The following is a 16,146-nucleotide window of genomic DNA, read 5'->3' on the forward strand; positions in this document are numbered from 1 at the left end:
AACAACAAAAGGTATTTCACACAACAACAAAAGATAGTATTTTCTCTTTAGGGCTACTTTTAATATAAATAAAAATATAAATCTCAGTGCCCTTATAGATTATTTTGTCACATATTTGGACATTATATTATGATTGTCTGAAACATGTCACAAAATAATTTGAAAGGGTACTGAGATTTATATTTTTATTCATATTAAAAGTATGTATTTAAGAATAATAGTATTCCAACAACATTGAAACCTTGAAATAAAAACCTCTGAATATAATACATATTTTGGAGACTTGAACAATGAACTTGACACAGTATTGCTAATCGCAGTATTGAACAACAAAATAAACATTTCCTCTGATGTGTGCAAACAATATTTTGAGGTTATTTCAAGCATGAAGGCCAAACCTATCACACCATATTTCCACACATCCCAACGTCTTTCAAGTTTCGTCACTACTCTGTCGGCTCCAAGATTCAAAAATCTTTTATTCGACATCATTTTTGACACCAAATTTCATCATAGGACATCGTTATCCTGCTCTATCGTTCGTTATTTTGTTATTTCTTCATTGTCTTTGACTTCTTCATCTCTCAACCTGTCAGCATTGTTCGAATGGAAAGCACTGATGTTGTATTATGAGGAATACTGCAAGATTTAAGTGAATCTGACCACAGTTTATTTTAATAGTTGACTGTAGTAAAGAATTGACAAGATAATGATATGCTGTCTGTAGAATTTAGTCATTCATCTTCAGTTAAGAGAGCTTTCACCATACAGTGTTTAAGTTTGCATGACAAAAGACCTCTTCAGTTCTTGCATATTATAATGTGTCAACTTGAAGATATTAATTGTACGTTTTTGGGTCTGTCGTGATTGGGAAGTGATAAAGAGGAAGGGGAAGAGGTGGAGAGAAAGAGGAGAGAGTGAGATGTAAACGAAGAGGAGATGATAAAGAGCAGTAGAGAGGGGAGAAGAGAAACAGAAGGAGAGAAAGAGGAGATTGATTGATTGAGTACTTTATTTATGTAGATTACTATATATACTGGATTATACACTGATATACAATAGCTTACAATACAGCAAAGTTATAGATGAATTTACATAATATAGACTAATAAAAAAATCTGGTGTGGTACACTCACACAACTTTCCTTGCTCATATTTGAAACTACGATCAGACTTCTGTATATTGTGTATATATAATTGGTTTCAGAGTAATTTCTTTGTGTGAAATTCGATGATTTTTTTAGTCGTCATTTTTTTTAAAGACGTCAATACAGCTGTTCTACAGATGAAATATCTTGACTAAGTTATGTGTTATTTTTATAAACACTGCTCCACCTACCTACCTCATTCACGAGAAGGAGGTTACTAAGTACATTTCCCAGGGATAGGGTGGACCCCCCATTGGTTTCCCAGAAAGGAGACTCATGTCAATTTCCCAGGAAAAAACTCATGTCATTTGATAGGGCTTATGAACAAGCTATCCATAGTATAAATTTGAAGAAAATTGTTGGAGCCATTTTCGAGAAAACCGTGAAAAACATGGTTTTTTAGTCATTATCCGCCATTTTTCTGAAGAATATTACGGAGCTCATGGAATTTTCCCAGAAATGAGTTTCATGCCAGTTGATAGTGGCTATGAATATCTATCCATAGTATGAATTTGAAGAAAATCGTTAGAGCCGTTTTCGAGAAAACGGTGAAAAACATGGTTTTTTAATCATTATTCGCCATTTTTCTCAATATTACGGAGCTCCTGAAATTTTCCCAGAAATGAGACTCATGTCAGTTGATAGGGCTTATAAATATCTATCCATGGTATAAATTTGAAGAAAATCGTTAGAGTCGTTTTCGAGAAAAACGTGAAAAAAATGGTTTTTTAGTAATTATCCGCCATTTTTTCCGCTATCTTCAATTGAATTTTATTGAATTTTTACTGTCGGATCCTCATGGTATAAGGACCTTGAGTTTAAAATTTCAAGTCAATCGGTTAATTAGGAATGGAGTTATCGTGTTCACAGACATACACACATACACACACATATACACACACACACACACACACACACACACACACACATACACACACAGACCAACACCCAAAAATCATGTTTTTGGACTCAGGGGACCTTGAAACATATAGAAAACATAAAATCAGGGTACCTTAATTTTTTTTGGAAAGCAATACTTTCCTTACCTATGGTAATAGGGCAAGGAAAGTAAAAATAATTATTGAACTGTATATTTATGATATGAAAAAAGCAATTTGGAATAACTAGATAATATTGTTATGCATCTACATAAATTGGCGGAGCTTTGGATATATCAATGTCCATTCTTCTGGAAGAATATTCATAATATCTTCTTCTTCTTCATGTGCCGTCACCATGACGGAGATTGGCTATCATGATGGCAATAATTTTCACCCTGCTTACAGCTGACTTGAAAAGTTCATTTGAGGTGCACTTGAACCAAAAAACCCCTTAAATTGAACCTTAAAAACCTTTAAATCCCCCTTAAATTGAACCCTTAAATTGCGCAACCAAGATATCCTTCTTCGCCGCACTGACCTCCTACCTGTTATTTTGCATGGAATAATGAGGTGCAATATCCCATACCTGTGTTCTCTCATTATGTGGCCCAGGTACCTTAATTTGCGCTTCTTGATTTCACCAATGAGTTGAAGTTGAGTATTTGCTGAAGGAAGCCTTTTGGAGCGGGTGGACTCTTAAGCTGCGTACACATATTCGCGCTTCCAACCCGCACCGAGCACGCTCCTCCCTCGTATCGCCCTCGTAACGCCCTCGTACCACCATCGAACGACAGTAGGGGTAAAGTGAGAGTTCTGGAGAAAAGCTGCCCCAAACCTGCCCCAAAGCTGCCCCCAAATCTGCCCCAAATCTGATTCTTGGTTCTAACCTTGCCCAATCCAATGTAATCTGATCCAACCTAACCTAGCCATACCCCTAATCTCACAATAAACCTCAAATGAAGATTTCCCACTTTTTTGGAAAAAAAAAACTAGATCCAGCTTTTTTTTATTTCTTGAATAACTAAGAAACCGTTAATTTTAAAAAAAATCTACAAGAGTAATTTTTCCAGTAAATCTAATAACGAATCCATTGACACCCCATTTGTCAAGATTGAACAAAAAATAAGGATCTCATGGGAAAACTAGATCCAGTTTTTTTATTTCTCGAATAACTAAGAAACCGTTAATTTTACAAAAAATCTACAAGAGTAATTTTTTCCAGTAAATCTAATAACAAATCCATTGTCACCCCATTTGTCAAGATTGAACAGAAAATAAGGATCTCATGGGAAAACTAGATCCAGTTTTTTTATTTCTCGAATAACTAAGAAACCGTAATTTTACAAAAAATCTACAAGAGTAATTTTTCCAGTAAATCTAATAACGAATCCATTGACACCCCATTTGTCAAGATGAACAAAAAATAAGGATCTCATGGGAAAACTAGATCCAATAACTAAGAAACAAGAATAACTTTTTCCAGTAAATCCATTTGTCAAGATTGAACAGAAAAGTAGATCTAATTTCTTAAATAACTAAGAATAATTTTTTTCAGTAAATCCATTATTTGTCAAGGGATCCTAACTCTGAAACTGAGCAACAAGCATTTTTATGTTGAGACCTTTCTTAAACTCAGCACTAAACCCCCCCCACAGGGTGGGGGGTGGTTGGGGGGGCTTCACCCTCTGCCTTTAACCTGAACTACTTGAAGACTCACCTCAGGTTGTATTAAACATTTATTATAAAAATAGATCATGAGTGTTGATAAATTTGGTCGATATTTGTATGATAAAGATAATAATAGAGATATTAATGTTGATATCAAAAATTTGATTCAGAATTTTTTCCATTTTTTACAATGTATACCATTAGCTGCAACTTTCATACAAACATTAATCTCAATAATGAAAAAGAATGGAAGTATATGACTGATCCAAACTTAATCCAACAATTCTCACTCTCTTCTGGAATCTCTTTTAAGAATGGTATGAAAAAAATGTAATAATATAGGTGAAAAATCTTAGGTTTAGGTGAGTACACCCAGAAAGAAATTGTAGATGTAGGTGAGTACACCCAGAAAAAATATAGGTTTGGTTACCCAGACCAAGAACATTATTCAACTTTAATGAAAAATCTAAGCTCATATGGATACACAGTCAGTATTTTGCTTTGAAAGAAGCTGATAAATCAAATAATAATATAAAATGCTTTAAAATTAAATTTGAAGAAAATGGTTGGAGATCAAGACAAGAACAATTCTAATAATTAATGGGATGATGCTGAAGGTAAAATATTGATACATTTGTAGATAATACTTTTGATTTGAATAATGTCTAGTTTTGTTATTTTATAGAAGATTTATAATACTCTTTTTACTGTTCCACTCAGTGGTGTATATTCAAACTCATTATCATAGAGGATTAACAGTAGGCACTGGTTTTTTCTGAGAATTATTTGTTGTTTCCAATGTCAACTTTATGTCTATTGCACCAGATTTCAATAGTTCATTTTGCTTACTACAGTCTATAACAACCAATGGTGCATATTCATCGAATGTTTTATACTCAATTGATGTACTGCTGTTATAAGGATAGTATTCATTTTGGAATTCAGAGAACATGTGATACAATAAATGTTTATTACCAACAATATTTTCATAGGGGAATGATTGAGCATTTAAATAGAGATTAACATTGTTCAGATTACAGAAATTGAAATGTGACCTGTTAGCAGTTCTTAGCATCATTCTTATCTTTCACTTTGATTTCGCCTTCAATTATGAGAAAACTTCTACTTGGAAGTGTATAAATATCTTCTTGTTTTAAACTAATTCGAATTTCATCATTGTAATTAAATGTCTGTTGAATATATGGTGTGTGAGTGATATACTCATATTTGGTAATACTCTCATCAAGATGTACACTCTGATCAACAAGTAATATATCTGACTTGACTTCTTTCTTATACATTTTTATTATATATATTTTTTCTTCTCAATACAACCTGAGGTAAGTTTTCAAGTAGTTCAGGTTAAAGGCAGAGGGTGAAGCCCCCCCCAACCCCCCCACCCTGTGGGGGGGGGGGGTTTAGTGCTAAGGTTTAAGAAAGGTCTCAACATAAAAATGCTTGTTGCTCAGTTTCAGAGTTAGGATCCCTTGACAAATAATGGATTTACTGAAAAAAATTATTCTTAGTTATTTAAGAAATTAGATCTACTTTTTCCATATTTTCTGTTCAATCTTGACAAATGGATTTACTGGAAAAAGTTATTCTTGGTTTCTTAGTTATTGGATCTAGTTTTCCCATGAGATCCTTATTTTTTGTTCAATCTTGACAAATGGGGTGTCAATGGATTCGTTATTAGATTTACTGGAAAAAATTACTCTTGTAGATTTTTTGTAAAATTAACGGTTTCTTAGTTATTCGAGAAATAAAAAAACTGGATCTAGTTTTCCCATGAGATCCTTATTTTCTGTTCAATCTTGACAAATGGGATGTCAATGGATTTGTTATTAGATTTACTGGAAAAAGTTACTCTTGTAGATTTTTTGTAAAATTAACGGTTTCTTAGTTATTCAAGAAATAAAAAAAACTGGATCTAGTTTTCCCATGAGATCCTTATTTTTTGTTCAATCTTGACAAATGGGGTGTCAATGGATTCGTTATTAGATTTACTGGAAAAAGTTACTCTTGTAGATTTTTTGTAAAATTAACGGTTTCTTAGTTATTCAAGAAATAAAAAAAAGCTGGATCTAGTTTTTTTTTCCAAAAAAGTGGGAAATCTTCATTTGAGGTTTATTGTGAGATTAGGGGTATGGCTAGGTTAGGTTAGATCAGATTACATTGGATTGGGCAAGGTTAGAACCAAGAATCAGATTTGGGGCAGATTTGGGGGCAGCTTTGGGGCAGGTTTGGGGCAGCTTTTCTCCAGAACTCTCACTTTACCCCTACTAACGACAGTCGCTCCGCCCACACACCCATCATGAACGTTACGGAAGATGTTAGATCTTCTCGCGTTCCCCGGTCGAACCACTGTTGCTCCCCGGTCGATCATCAATCGCTCTGCTGGAGTGACGTTCGGTTGTGGAGGAGAGCGAAAGTCTGTACGCACCTCTACACATACCTTAGGACTCGGTTAACCTCTAATGCTGATAACTGCTCAGAACTCAGAATAATGAAGCAGGTTCCACATTTATCAGGATCAACAATTTACTGACATCAAGAGACATCAAGCTTGAACGCCGAATGCGTCTCCTTAAATGTTCCGTGTTTCCTGTACTATTATATGGCGTGGAAGCATGGACATTGAATAGATGGGGTGAGAAGAAAATACAAGCCACTGAGATGTTGACCTATCGCAGAATGCTGAGAATCTCATACAAATGAAGAAGTTATCAGGAGAATGGGTAAGAAACTGCAACACATTGGTGAAATCAAGTATATTCAAAATATACTTCCCTCTATTTCTCTACCAAATAGAGAGAGACTGAAGGAGTTGAAGAGGAGAAGAAAAAGAGCTGGAGAGAGAGGAGGAGAAAAAGAGGAGGAGAGAAAGAGGAGAGAGAATGAGAGGAAGAGGAGAAGAATAAGAGCAGGAGTGAGGGGAGCAGAGAAAGAAGAGACAAGAAAGAGGAGAATATTAGAGTCGTGAAGAAATCGGAAAAAGCAAGGAAGAAGGATGAAAAGGGTGACTAACTAATAATATATTCAAGTGGTAATATCTCCTGAACGGAAGAGAGTTTTGCTAATCCATTTGCAGATCCTAATTTCTCACATCAACGATCATAGGCTCCTAAAACCTTAAACCATGAGTCTTGTATCTTCTATCACATGAGTGTCTTCCACATATCTCCAATATCTTATCCATTGTCTGAAAAACAAATATCATTCATCTTTTTATCCGATCCATCAAGGTTTTGACCTTTCTATCGCTGAAACTCAACTCAGCGATCATTCAATTGTTATAAGATAGCTCAGAACTTATCCAAAGGTTTCAACCTAGACCTTATTTGAAAGAAGTTCTAAGGTCAGACTATTGTTTACTTGAATACGTATCAAGTTCCCGTGAGCTGAAGAGTATTGTTGTGAAGTGTTTGATTATTTCTGAAGAGAGGTTAATTCGAGGAGGTTAGCTGATAATGAAACGTTGTTGGATAACTCCTAACTTAACTCCCACAGAGGTTGATAAGGATCGGAAGTATAGTGTGAGAGCTCCTTGTTTTGAATGACAGTCATTGATTGAGTGATTATTTGATCAGGCTATGAAAAGAGTATTAGTAAAAATACATGATGACACTGTCATTTAACATGATGGTCATTTAGTTGAGTATATTTGTCATCATCATCATCTTACGTACAAGGATTAGGTTAATGCCTGTTCCGACTTACAAACAGCTTATTAATATCTATATTTCAATTACAAAATTACGCTATAATTTATACAAGTTGTGTATTTATTGCCATCTCTTCCGTGGCCTACCAATAGATCTTTTCCCTGCCAGTTTATAGTTCAATATCTGTAGAGGAAGGGTATATTTGTGAAAAAAAAATACTATTTGTTTGAATTTGTATATTCATTTACCTAGAAAAACAGTGATGCTATATCTATAGTGAGGTCCACGTTATAATGGCAGTGTCTGATTAGCAATGATATTGCTATCCTTGTCTATCACTCAATAAAGCGGATAGCGTTATCTCTTTCTCGGTTTTCTCTGTTGCCAGATTGTCTTTTAACAAAGTAGAATTGATAATTAAATGACAAAATATCCCATCTGGATTATAAGAATTCATTATGAAATTATTGAAAAATATAATTTATCTATTTATTTATTCACAATGGAGACAACGGGTCTCAATAATAATAAAATATTATTGATTATTTTAAACTAGAATAAACAGTTAATAATAAACCAATAAACCTGTATCAGCTACCGTCTATAGAAGGTATTGACAAGACAGAGGATCGGCAACGTTGTTCTGCTATTATAATATGGACCCCACTATGGTAAAAATACATGATGACACTATCATCTAATATGACGGTCATTTAGTTGAGTATATTTGTAAAAAAACACAATTTGTTTGAATTCGTATATTCATTTACCTAGAAAAACATTCAAGCCACTTCCTAATTTATTCAATTCTTCAGTCTCTTTTTTCATAGCCAGAATTTTTACTTTTGTCATAGTCTTTTGTGAGATGGGGTGATGTTACTATAATTGAATATCATTCATTAATTGGAATAGTGAGGATGCATGATTTTTGAATGAAAAAAGGACTAAGAAATTGTCAAAAAACCACTGATTTATTGATAATTAGAAAGACCGGTTTCGGTTATTACACCATTGTCAATCTCTGATAAACTCAGTTTATCAGAGATTATTGATAATTAGAAAGACCGGTTTCGGTTATTACACCATTGTCAATCTCTGATAATAGATATCTTGTTCTTGAAAATCAGTGGTTTTTTGACAATTTCTTAGTCTTTTTTCATTCAATATGAATAATTACCACAATATCAACTTCTCAACTACACAAAAAGATGCATGATTATATAGCTTAATGAATGCATATGTAAATAACTTAATAGCATAACTAGTATTGCTATTACTATAATTAACTATCATTCATGAATTAATTCTCAAATTTTCGACATTAGATGTATCTTACAATAGACTGCATCTTGAACCGTTGGTCAGTGCAGTGGAGTGCATCAACAAAGTGCAATGGGGAAACCAATGCAACTTAAAGAAGTGCATCGGAAGTGCATTGGCCTCTAAGTGAAAGTCATTCTGAAACTTATTTATAGCTGACAAGTACTTCCGATTCCTAGGAAATATAATTATTATCAACAAACGGCGATTAAGTTTGATCTAAGTTCAAGTTATGTACTTTCCAATTGTTGGATCTAGTGTCTTTGTTATAAGAAGGGGCGGACAATTCTAATCTGAGATCCAGTATTACACAAAAATTCACACTTGAAGTGACTCTTGGTGGGCCGTCCACTAGAACCGTTTTCGTCCGAACTAGCATCGGCCGAAAACTACCGAACGATCCCCCAACAAAGAAAGGAATAGATGCTCGTGCATTGCAACAGGTTCTTACGGCCGTGCACTGCCGTCTCCGGCCGATCAATTTTTCAATCCGAATTGAATGGGATTTTCCGGCTCTATCCGGCCGAACTAACTAGGCGAGCTGAGACAACAAAGTGTTCCTAACCTAAAATTGTTCCACAGTCTCGTTTGTTTTTGTTTTTTGAAGTTGTTCTGTTTCATGAAGTTCTAACTATGGACAATGAAAAAGTTGATAAGTTCGGTTCAAGTGCATGTTCCATTGTAGGATATGCGAGACAAAACGACAAAAGATATAATTGTCGTGATGTTCAAAGGAATCTGTGAACAAAGATAAGAAAGAGAGATAATGAATGACCAATTTAGTTGATATTTGTTGAAGGTAAGATTATTGTAATGTATAACTAATTTAGTAAATATTGTTTATTCAATTTTGAAAATCTCAATAATTATAATCATTTTTTATGAAAAATGTTGGTAGTAGTAGTAAAAATTTTGGCCATGTTAGTAGTTAATTCAATAATTGGCAACTAGACTGACGTAAACGGTTCCAATGGACGACCATATTCGGCCGGCAGATTAGTCCGATTGAATACGGTTACCCTTGAAGAGTTACTGATTGTTTCTCAATAAAATAAAGATATACTACTTTCATTGTGTTTCAGTAGCCCCAAAAAGGGAACCGAGAACTTTTATCGTGTTTTGATATTTCTCTTGAATGTATTGAGGACTTCTTACCCAACTTTCTCCTGACTGCCATACTAAAACTATAGTTAACCGGGGAATTCGAAACGGCAATATTAAAACTACAGTTAACTATAGTTAACCGGGTGCTTGGAACAATATCTTACGGATCGGTCGTTAAAATTGACAGGCCATTAACAGTTTTAATGACAGTGGGAGTGACTTTATGACTTTATGAGAAAATATGATGAATCATGCTATGAATTGACGCGTTCAAAGATTTATGATTTCTCAACATTTATTACAGGAAATCAGGTCAGAGTTTTCTTTGTTGGATTTCAATGATTGTTTTTGTCATTTTTATGTGGATAAATACAAAGAGTACAGAATGTATTCTTGAATAGGTACTCAAGCTTATAGAAAATTACATTATCATTTTTATTGGAAGAGGCTGAAGGTTATTCAGATTTGTTCAATTGCAGGATATCAAAATCATACTCTATAATCTATATAAAAGCGAAATGGCACTCACTGACTGACTGACTCACTGACTCACTCGCAGAACTAAAACTAAAATTCTACCGGACCAAAAACGTTCAAATTTGGTAGGTATGTTCACTTGGCCCTTTAGAGGCGCACTAACAACGGATTTGAAAAAAAATTCCAACGATACGCCCAAAATCTGCGTTTTTCAGCTTTATCAAGAACAAATGAACAGAAAATGTTGAAATTTGATACAGAAGCTCAGCTAGGGTGTAATAATGTTGTGTTAGGAGGAATTTGCAATAGTCAAAGATACGCAATAAATTAGCGTTTTTTTGCTTTTTCTCAGATTTATCGAGAACAAATGAGCATAGATTGTTCAAATTCAGTACAGAAGATCAGCTAGAGTGTAATAATGTTGTATTAGAAGGAATTTGCAAGAACGCCAAATATACGCCCAAAATCTGCGTTTTACAGCGTTTTTTGCGCTTTCTCAGCTTTATCGAGAACAAATGAACAGAAAATGTTCAAATTAACTACAAAAGCTCAGCTGGTGTGTAATAATGTTGTGTTATAAGGAATTTGAAATAACACCAAAGATACACCCAAAATTAGCGTTTTCTCAGTTATTCCATCAAGTAATAGACAGAAAATTTTCATATTCGGTACAGAGGATTAGCTATGGTCCAAAAACTTTGTAATGACGTGACTTTGATATTTCATCAAAGATACGCCCAAAATCAGCGTTTTTCCAACGTTTTTCTCAACTTTTCTGCGTTTTCCTCAGTACTTTGATTTCCTGATGGAATGAAGCATGCTCAAATGAAAAATGCAGGCGAGCGAAGCGAGCCCGCTTATCCCATTCTTGGACGATCCAGTCGGGCGCCCCCTGGCTAGACGTATATGGCGAGCGAAGCGAACCTGACGGCTAGTATTATATAATTCTTTACTCTGGGTACAGTACATTAAATGCCAAGTGATGCACAAAATTTCATTGTTGATTTTCAAGGTACAAGGAGTATCCTTAGTTTTTCTCTCCCAATCAGTGCTACTTTGTAGAAATTATAAATAAATAAATGTACGCTTTGTTATCTCCTTGTTCATTGTCTTCTAAATAAGGATATTGTCTATGAATTTCAACTTTATGTCATCCAATACACTATGGAAATGAGTTAAGAGCATACTACACAAACGAACATACTCCAGGTTTTTAAAGAGCATACTTTTAAATTTACAAGAGTGTATCTTTTACTATAATCACAGTATACTAAACTCTATCAATTATTTGCTATACTAAGCATATACTAATGTTTATCATCTCCTAGATAATGAATATATTCTATTCTAATCTATAAGTGATCAATTGAAATGAGCAACATAAATTAATCCAATCAATATAGTAGGCTAGATATATCTAAATGGTGACTCGATTTTGAAAGAAACTATCATCTTACCATTTCAATTAACCGAATTTTGATGCTCATCGACATATTTATTCTCAGTTCTAAATACTTAAATTTGTTTCCATTAAAATGTAATGTTAGTATGCAATAGTCTTGCAAGACCTGGCAATACCATAAAGTAGTTTTCTGTAAAGTGTGAAGTTTTTAGCTCAAAAATTTCTAGTTTCATTCAAAATTTAGACTTTTTAATTAATTATTAAGTTACTGTTCTAGATTTTTAAATTTCAGACTCTAATAGTATCTATTTGATTCAAAATTTGCTCCTTTATCTGAGTATTGGAGATTGTAAATTGTATTTTGAAAAGTGAAAGTGACATAACCAACATTTTGATTTGGACAGTATAGTATAAATTGGAAATGGGACAGTTTTGGGCATGAGCCTGTTGTGCCTTTCCTCATGTTAAGTATTTGTACACAATGTGAATGAATGAATAAATGAATAAATACATTGTCATTTGTGATAAAGAATCAAAAATTTTCTATCACTCTGCGTGAGAGTTATGGAAACGTCTATGAAGAAAAAATGTCTTAAACTCACCGAAAGTATTTCCAGAACATTGTAGACATATGAGGAGGGTGGAGAAGAGAATTTTGAAGGAGGACATCATATTCCTGAAAAAAGACAATCAATAGGTTATAAATAATAGATGACATAATAAATTATGAATTTAATAATACATACTAGCTGCAGTTGTTCCATTTACTTATTGAAAAGGAAATGAAATGAGTACATTAACATAGTTTAGTGGACCTGAATAATAAATAATTTCAGTAAGTTAGTTGTTACTTTCTGCATTACTAGAAATATAGTGTTGCATACTTTGTTTCATTTATCCTATCAACCCATCCACCTTCTTCTTCTACTTTTTTCTTTTTCTTCTTCTTCTTTCTCTTCTTCATCTTTTTCTTCTTCTTCATCATCTTCTTCTTCTTCCAGGTTCGTGAGTCGGTGACTGTGTCAGTATGTAAGCTTACCACATACCTGAGCACAGAGCAGACTTGACTACCTGTAATTTTGTAGACAGCCCAATTATATCAACAGTTACAGACTAGTTTATACATATAGATATTACACTACACCTGTTTCAGTGGAGCTCATATATGCTATAGCATACATAGATATGTATATAGTGTACTATTACTCACTGTTATAGTAGGAATATATAGTGTACTCTCATAATATAGGTATAGTAATACCTGTAATTTTATTACAGCTAGCCGCTAGCTATGGTGGGTTCACTTCAACCTGCCAACATCCTATGCTTCCCATTTGAACTATGCAGACAGTCAGTTTAAAGTGAATCTTAATATATCTATTTGAAAGTTTGCTCCGACTGACTGATTGACTGGTTAGGCTTGGATGTGTATTGTTTTGGTCTCAATAAAATTAATTTGAATTAGATTGAATGATTGACTGAATGACGAAGAAGAAGAAGAATCAGGAGAAGGCAGCGTACAATTCCTTATTGAAGAAGAAAAGGTTGTGAAGGAGAAGAAGAAGAAGAAGGAGCATGAGGAGGAGAGGATGAAGAACGAGGAAGAGGAGAAGAAGAAGATGGTGAATAAGAGGGAGAAGAAGAAGAAGAAGAAGAAGAAGGAGGAGGAGAGGGAGGAGGAGGAGGAGAAAGAGAAGGAGAAGAAGAAGGAGGAGGAGGAGGGGGAGGAGAGGAGAAGGAGAAGAAGAAGAAGAAAGAAGAAGAAAGAAGAAAGAAGAAGAAGAAGAAGAAGAAGAAGAAGAAGAAGAAGAAGAAGAAGAAAAAAGAAAAGGAAAAGAAGAAGAAGAAAAGAAGAAGAGAAGAAGAAGAAGAAGAAGAAAGAAGAAGAAGAAGAAGAAGAAGAAGAAGGAGAAGAAGAAGGAGAAGAAGAAGAAGAAGAAGAAGAAGAAGAAGAAGAATGGAAAGGAGAACGAGAAGGCGAAGAAGAATCGTGGAGAAGAGGACAAAATCTTTCAAGAAATACGTACTTTATTGACAGTTGTGATCTGTTCAATCAGTTCTAAGCTTTGCATATTCTTACTATCCCAATTTATTAGTGTTATGACTTTGGTTTGACTTCATGATTTGCTTGTTTCCAACTACTACTAATAGAAATATAAAGATGAATAATCATTGACAAAAATGTACAAGAACTGAAAGATGTTCTTTGAAAAATAATGTTTCTAGGTGGAAAACATTTAATGAAACTCTCTATGTATTGGGTTCTATACTCGCTTAATACCCAAAATATACAATATACTCTCTTTTCTATTTGATTTTTCTGAGGATTTCGAAATATCCAGAGCTCTATTGGATAACTCCAAAATCCCATCAACAAATTTTCATACACATTTTCCTCTCCATATTACCAAAGAATAAAACAATCTCAAAAATAAGTTAAGTTATGTTTGAGGTATAGTGTTCGTAACTCTGTCTATAGTGAGGTCCACGTTATAATGGCAGTGGAGAAATATAGGAGAACAACTTTGCCAATACTCACTGTCTTGTCAATGCCTCCTACAGACGGTAGCTGATACAGGTTTATTTATTTATCCATTTATCATTCATTTATTTTTTTATTCATTTAGGTTTATTTGTTCATTCTCGTTTAAAATAATGAATTATTTCTTATTAACCCTTCCACTACCAAGCGGGGTAATTGGACTACCCCAACCTACATTTTCCCCATTTTTTTGTACATAATGTTGTTGTATTTCATTGAAACCTTGAGTACTTGTTAAAAACATATCACTTTAGTTGTTTTTTCTCGTAAAATCATTTCATTCCTCTTATTTTTTCAATTATTAGCAGATTTATCCTTTGGGTAACTCTATTACCCCGCTTGGTATTCCATGTCATGCACTTTTTTGGTATATTCCATCCATTATCGGAATGCATAAGATATAAATTTAATGTCCAATTATCATTTTTTCGCCAAACCTGATTCATAATGATCACTTGAAATCTAAATTTGAAAAAATTGCTTCTCTATAGCCATAATTAATTATTTGACAACATTTCCCCTACATCTATTTGATAGAAGCTCAATTTTTTTGTCCTGTCAGTTTTTGATTGAAAACATATTTTTAAACAAAAGAAAATTATTTTTAATTATATTAAAAGCTTTTGTAATGCATTTCATAGATGAATTAATGGAAAAAAATAGAATAAAGATATAAAACAGAAATCTTGTTGGGGTGACCAGTTACCCCAGTTGGTTATTCCGTGTATGTGAAGAAGGTTGGTAGTCCAAGGGTTAAGCAAGAAATTATATTTTTCAATAATTTCATAATGAATTTTCATAATTAAGATGAAATATTTTTTTAATTGATAAATATTATTAATTCCACATTGTTGGAAGCCGATCTGGCAACAGAGCAAAGCGAGAGAGAGATAGCGCTATCCTCTTTGTTGAATGATAGACAAGGATAGCAAGTATCATTGCTAATCAAACACTGCCATTATAACGTGGACCTCACTATAGTAACAATTTTTTCATTTCCATTTTCTTTCATTTCTATGTTTAAATGATAATACAATTCATTATGATGATATTTCCATTTATATAAATAGAATTAGAAGATGATATTTTACTATGTATTTTAGTTTCTTATTTTTTGAAAATTATTGTACTGATTTGTTAAGTTCATTTCCTTTTTTTCAATTCAATTCAAATCAAATTTATTTCCTCCACAAAATTCAACAATTACAAAATTTAGGATAATGTACCTTAATCTAGTTTACTTACATTCTATCAACAAAATAAAGGTACAAGAGGTGGAAATGAAACCACTGGCATAAGTGAAAATCACTTGTTCGCCAGTAGGAGTAGCATATTGTCAAACTTCGGTCATCCACATCTAATTAAAACAAGAAAAAGATGTATACAAAATAACATAAATAAATTACAACTTATATTCTAAGAGAATTAATCAAGCTATGTATCGAGACTCTTAAATTTAGCAGAATAGTAGTACAATTACAATGGATGTAAATTAAATTATCTACACAATATACAAATCAAAATAATGACTCCCAGTTCCATTTCTTAATATCTTGTACACTTTTGGAAGGTATTCTATGATAAGCCGGGTGGAATAGAATTTATTAGTTTTGGAGCTATATAAATTAATTGCTTACGAATAAGTGTTAGGTTTGAAACATATGATGCGAATTTGTACAAATTATACCTAGTCCTATGATTTTCATTATTTAATTGCATAAAATAATTTTGTTTGTAAATTGTCAGTGTTATGAATAAATTTCAATTTCAATTTAAATTTCAAATTTACTCTGCTATCACCTTTTCTAAAAACATGTTTCCTGCCTCAAACTTCGCGTGTCAACCTCACAAACAAGTTTCAAAACACAAAAACACAGTCAAGTTACGCAAGTCTGTTGTGGTCCTGGAATGAGATCAAGTCCACTACTCCAATATCGAA

General features: G+C 33.4%; 1 protein-coding gene across 1 annotated transcript in view; it reads right to left on the reverse strand.

Moving 5' to 3' along the window:
• The window catches only part of LOC111056619, a 100,063-nt gene that overhangs the window by 47,475 nt on the left and 36,442 nt on the right, over positions 1 to 16,146 (reverse strand). Inside the window, 1 exon segment of the mRNA XM_039439584.1 lies at positions 12,268 to 12,341. Coding sequence (XP_039295518.1) covers positions 12,268 to 12,337 — 70 coding nt within the window. The 5' untranslated portion in view covers positions 12,338 to 12,341.

This window comes from Nilaparvata lugens, chromosome 13, assembly GCF_014356525.2.
Source record: "Nilaparvata lugens isolate BPH chromosome 13, ASM1435652v1, whole genome shotgun sequence".
Classification (NCBI taxonomy): Eukaryota; Metazoa; Arthropoda; class Insecta; order Hemiptera; family Delphacidae; genus Nilaparvata; species Nilaparvata lugens.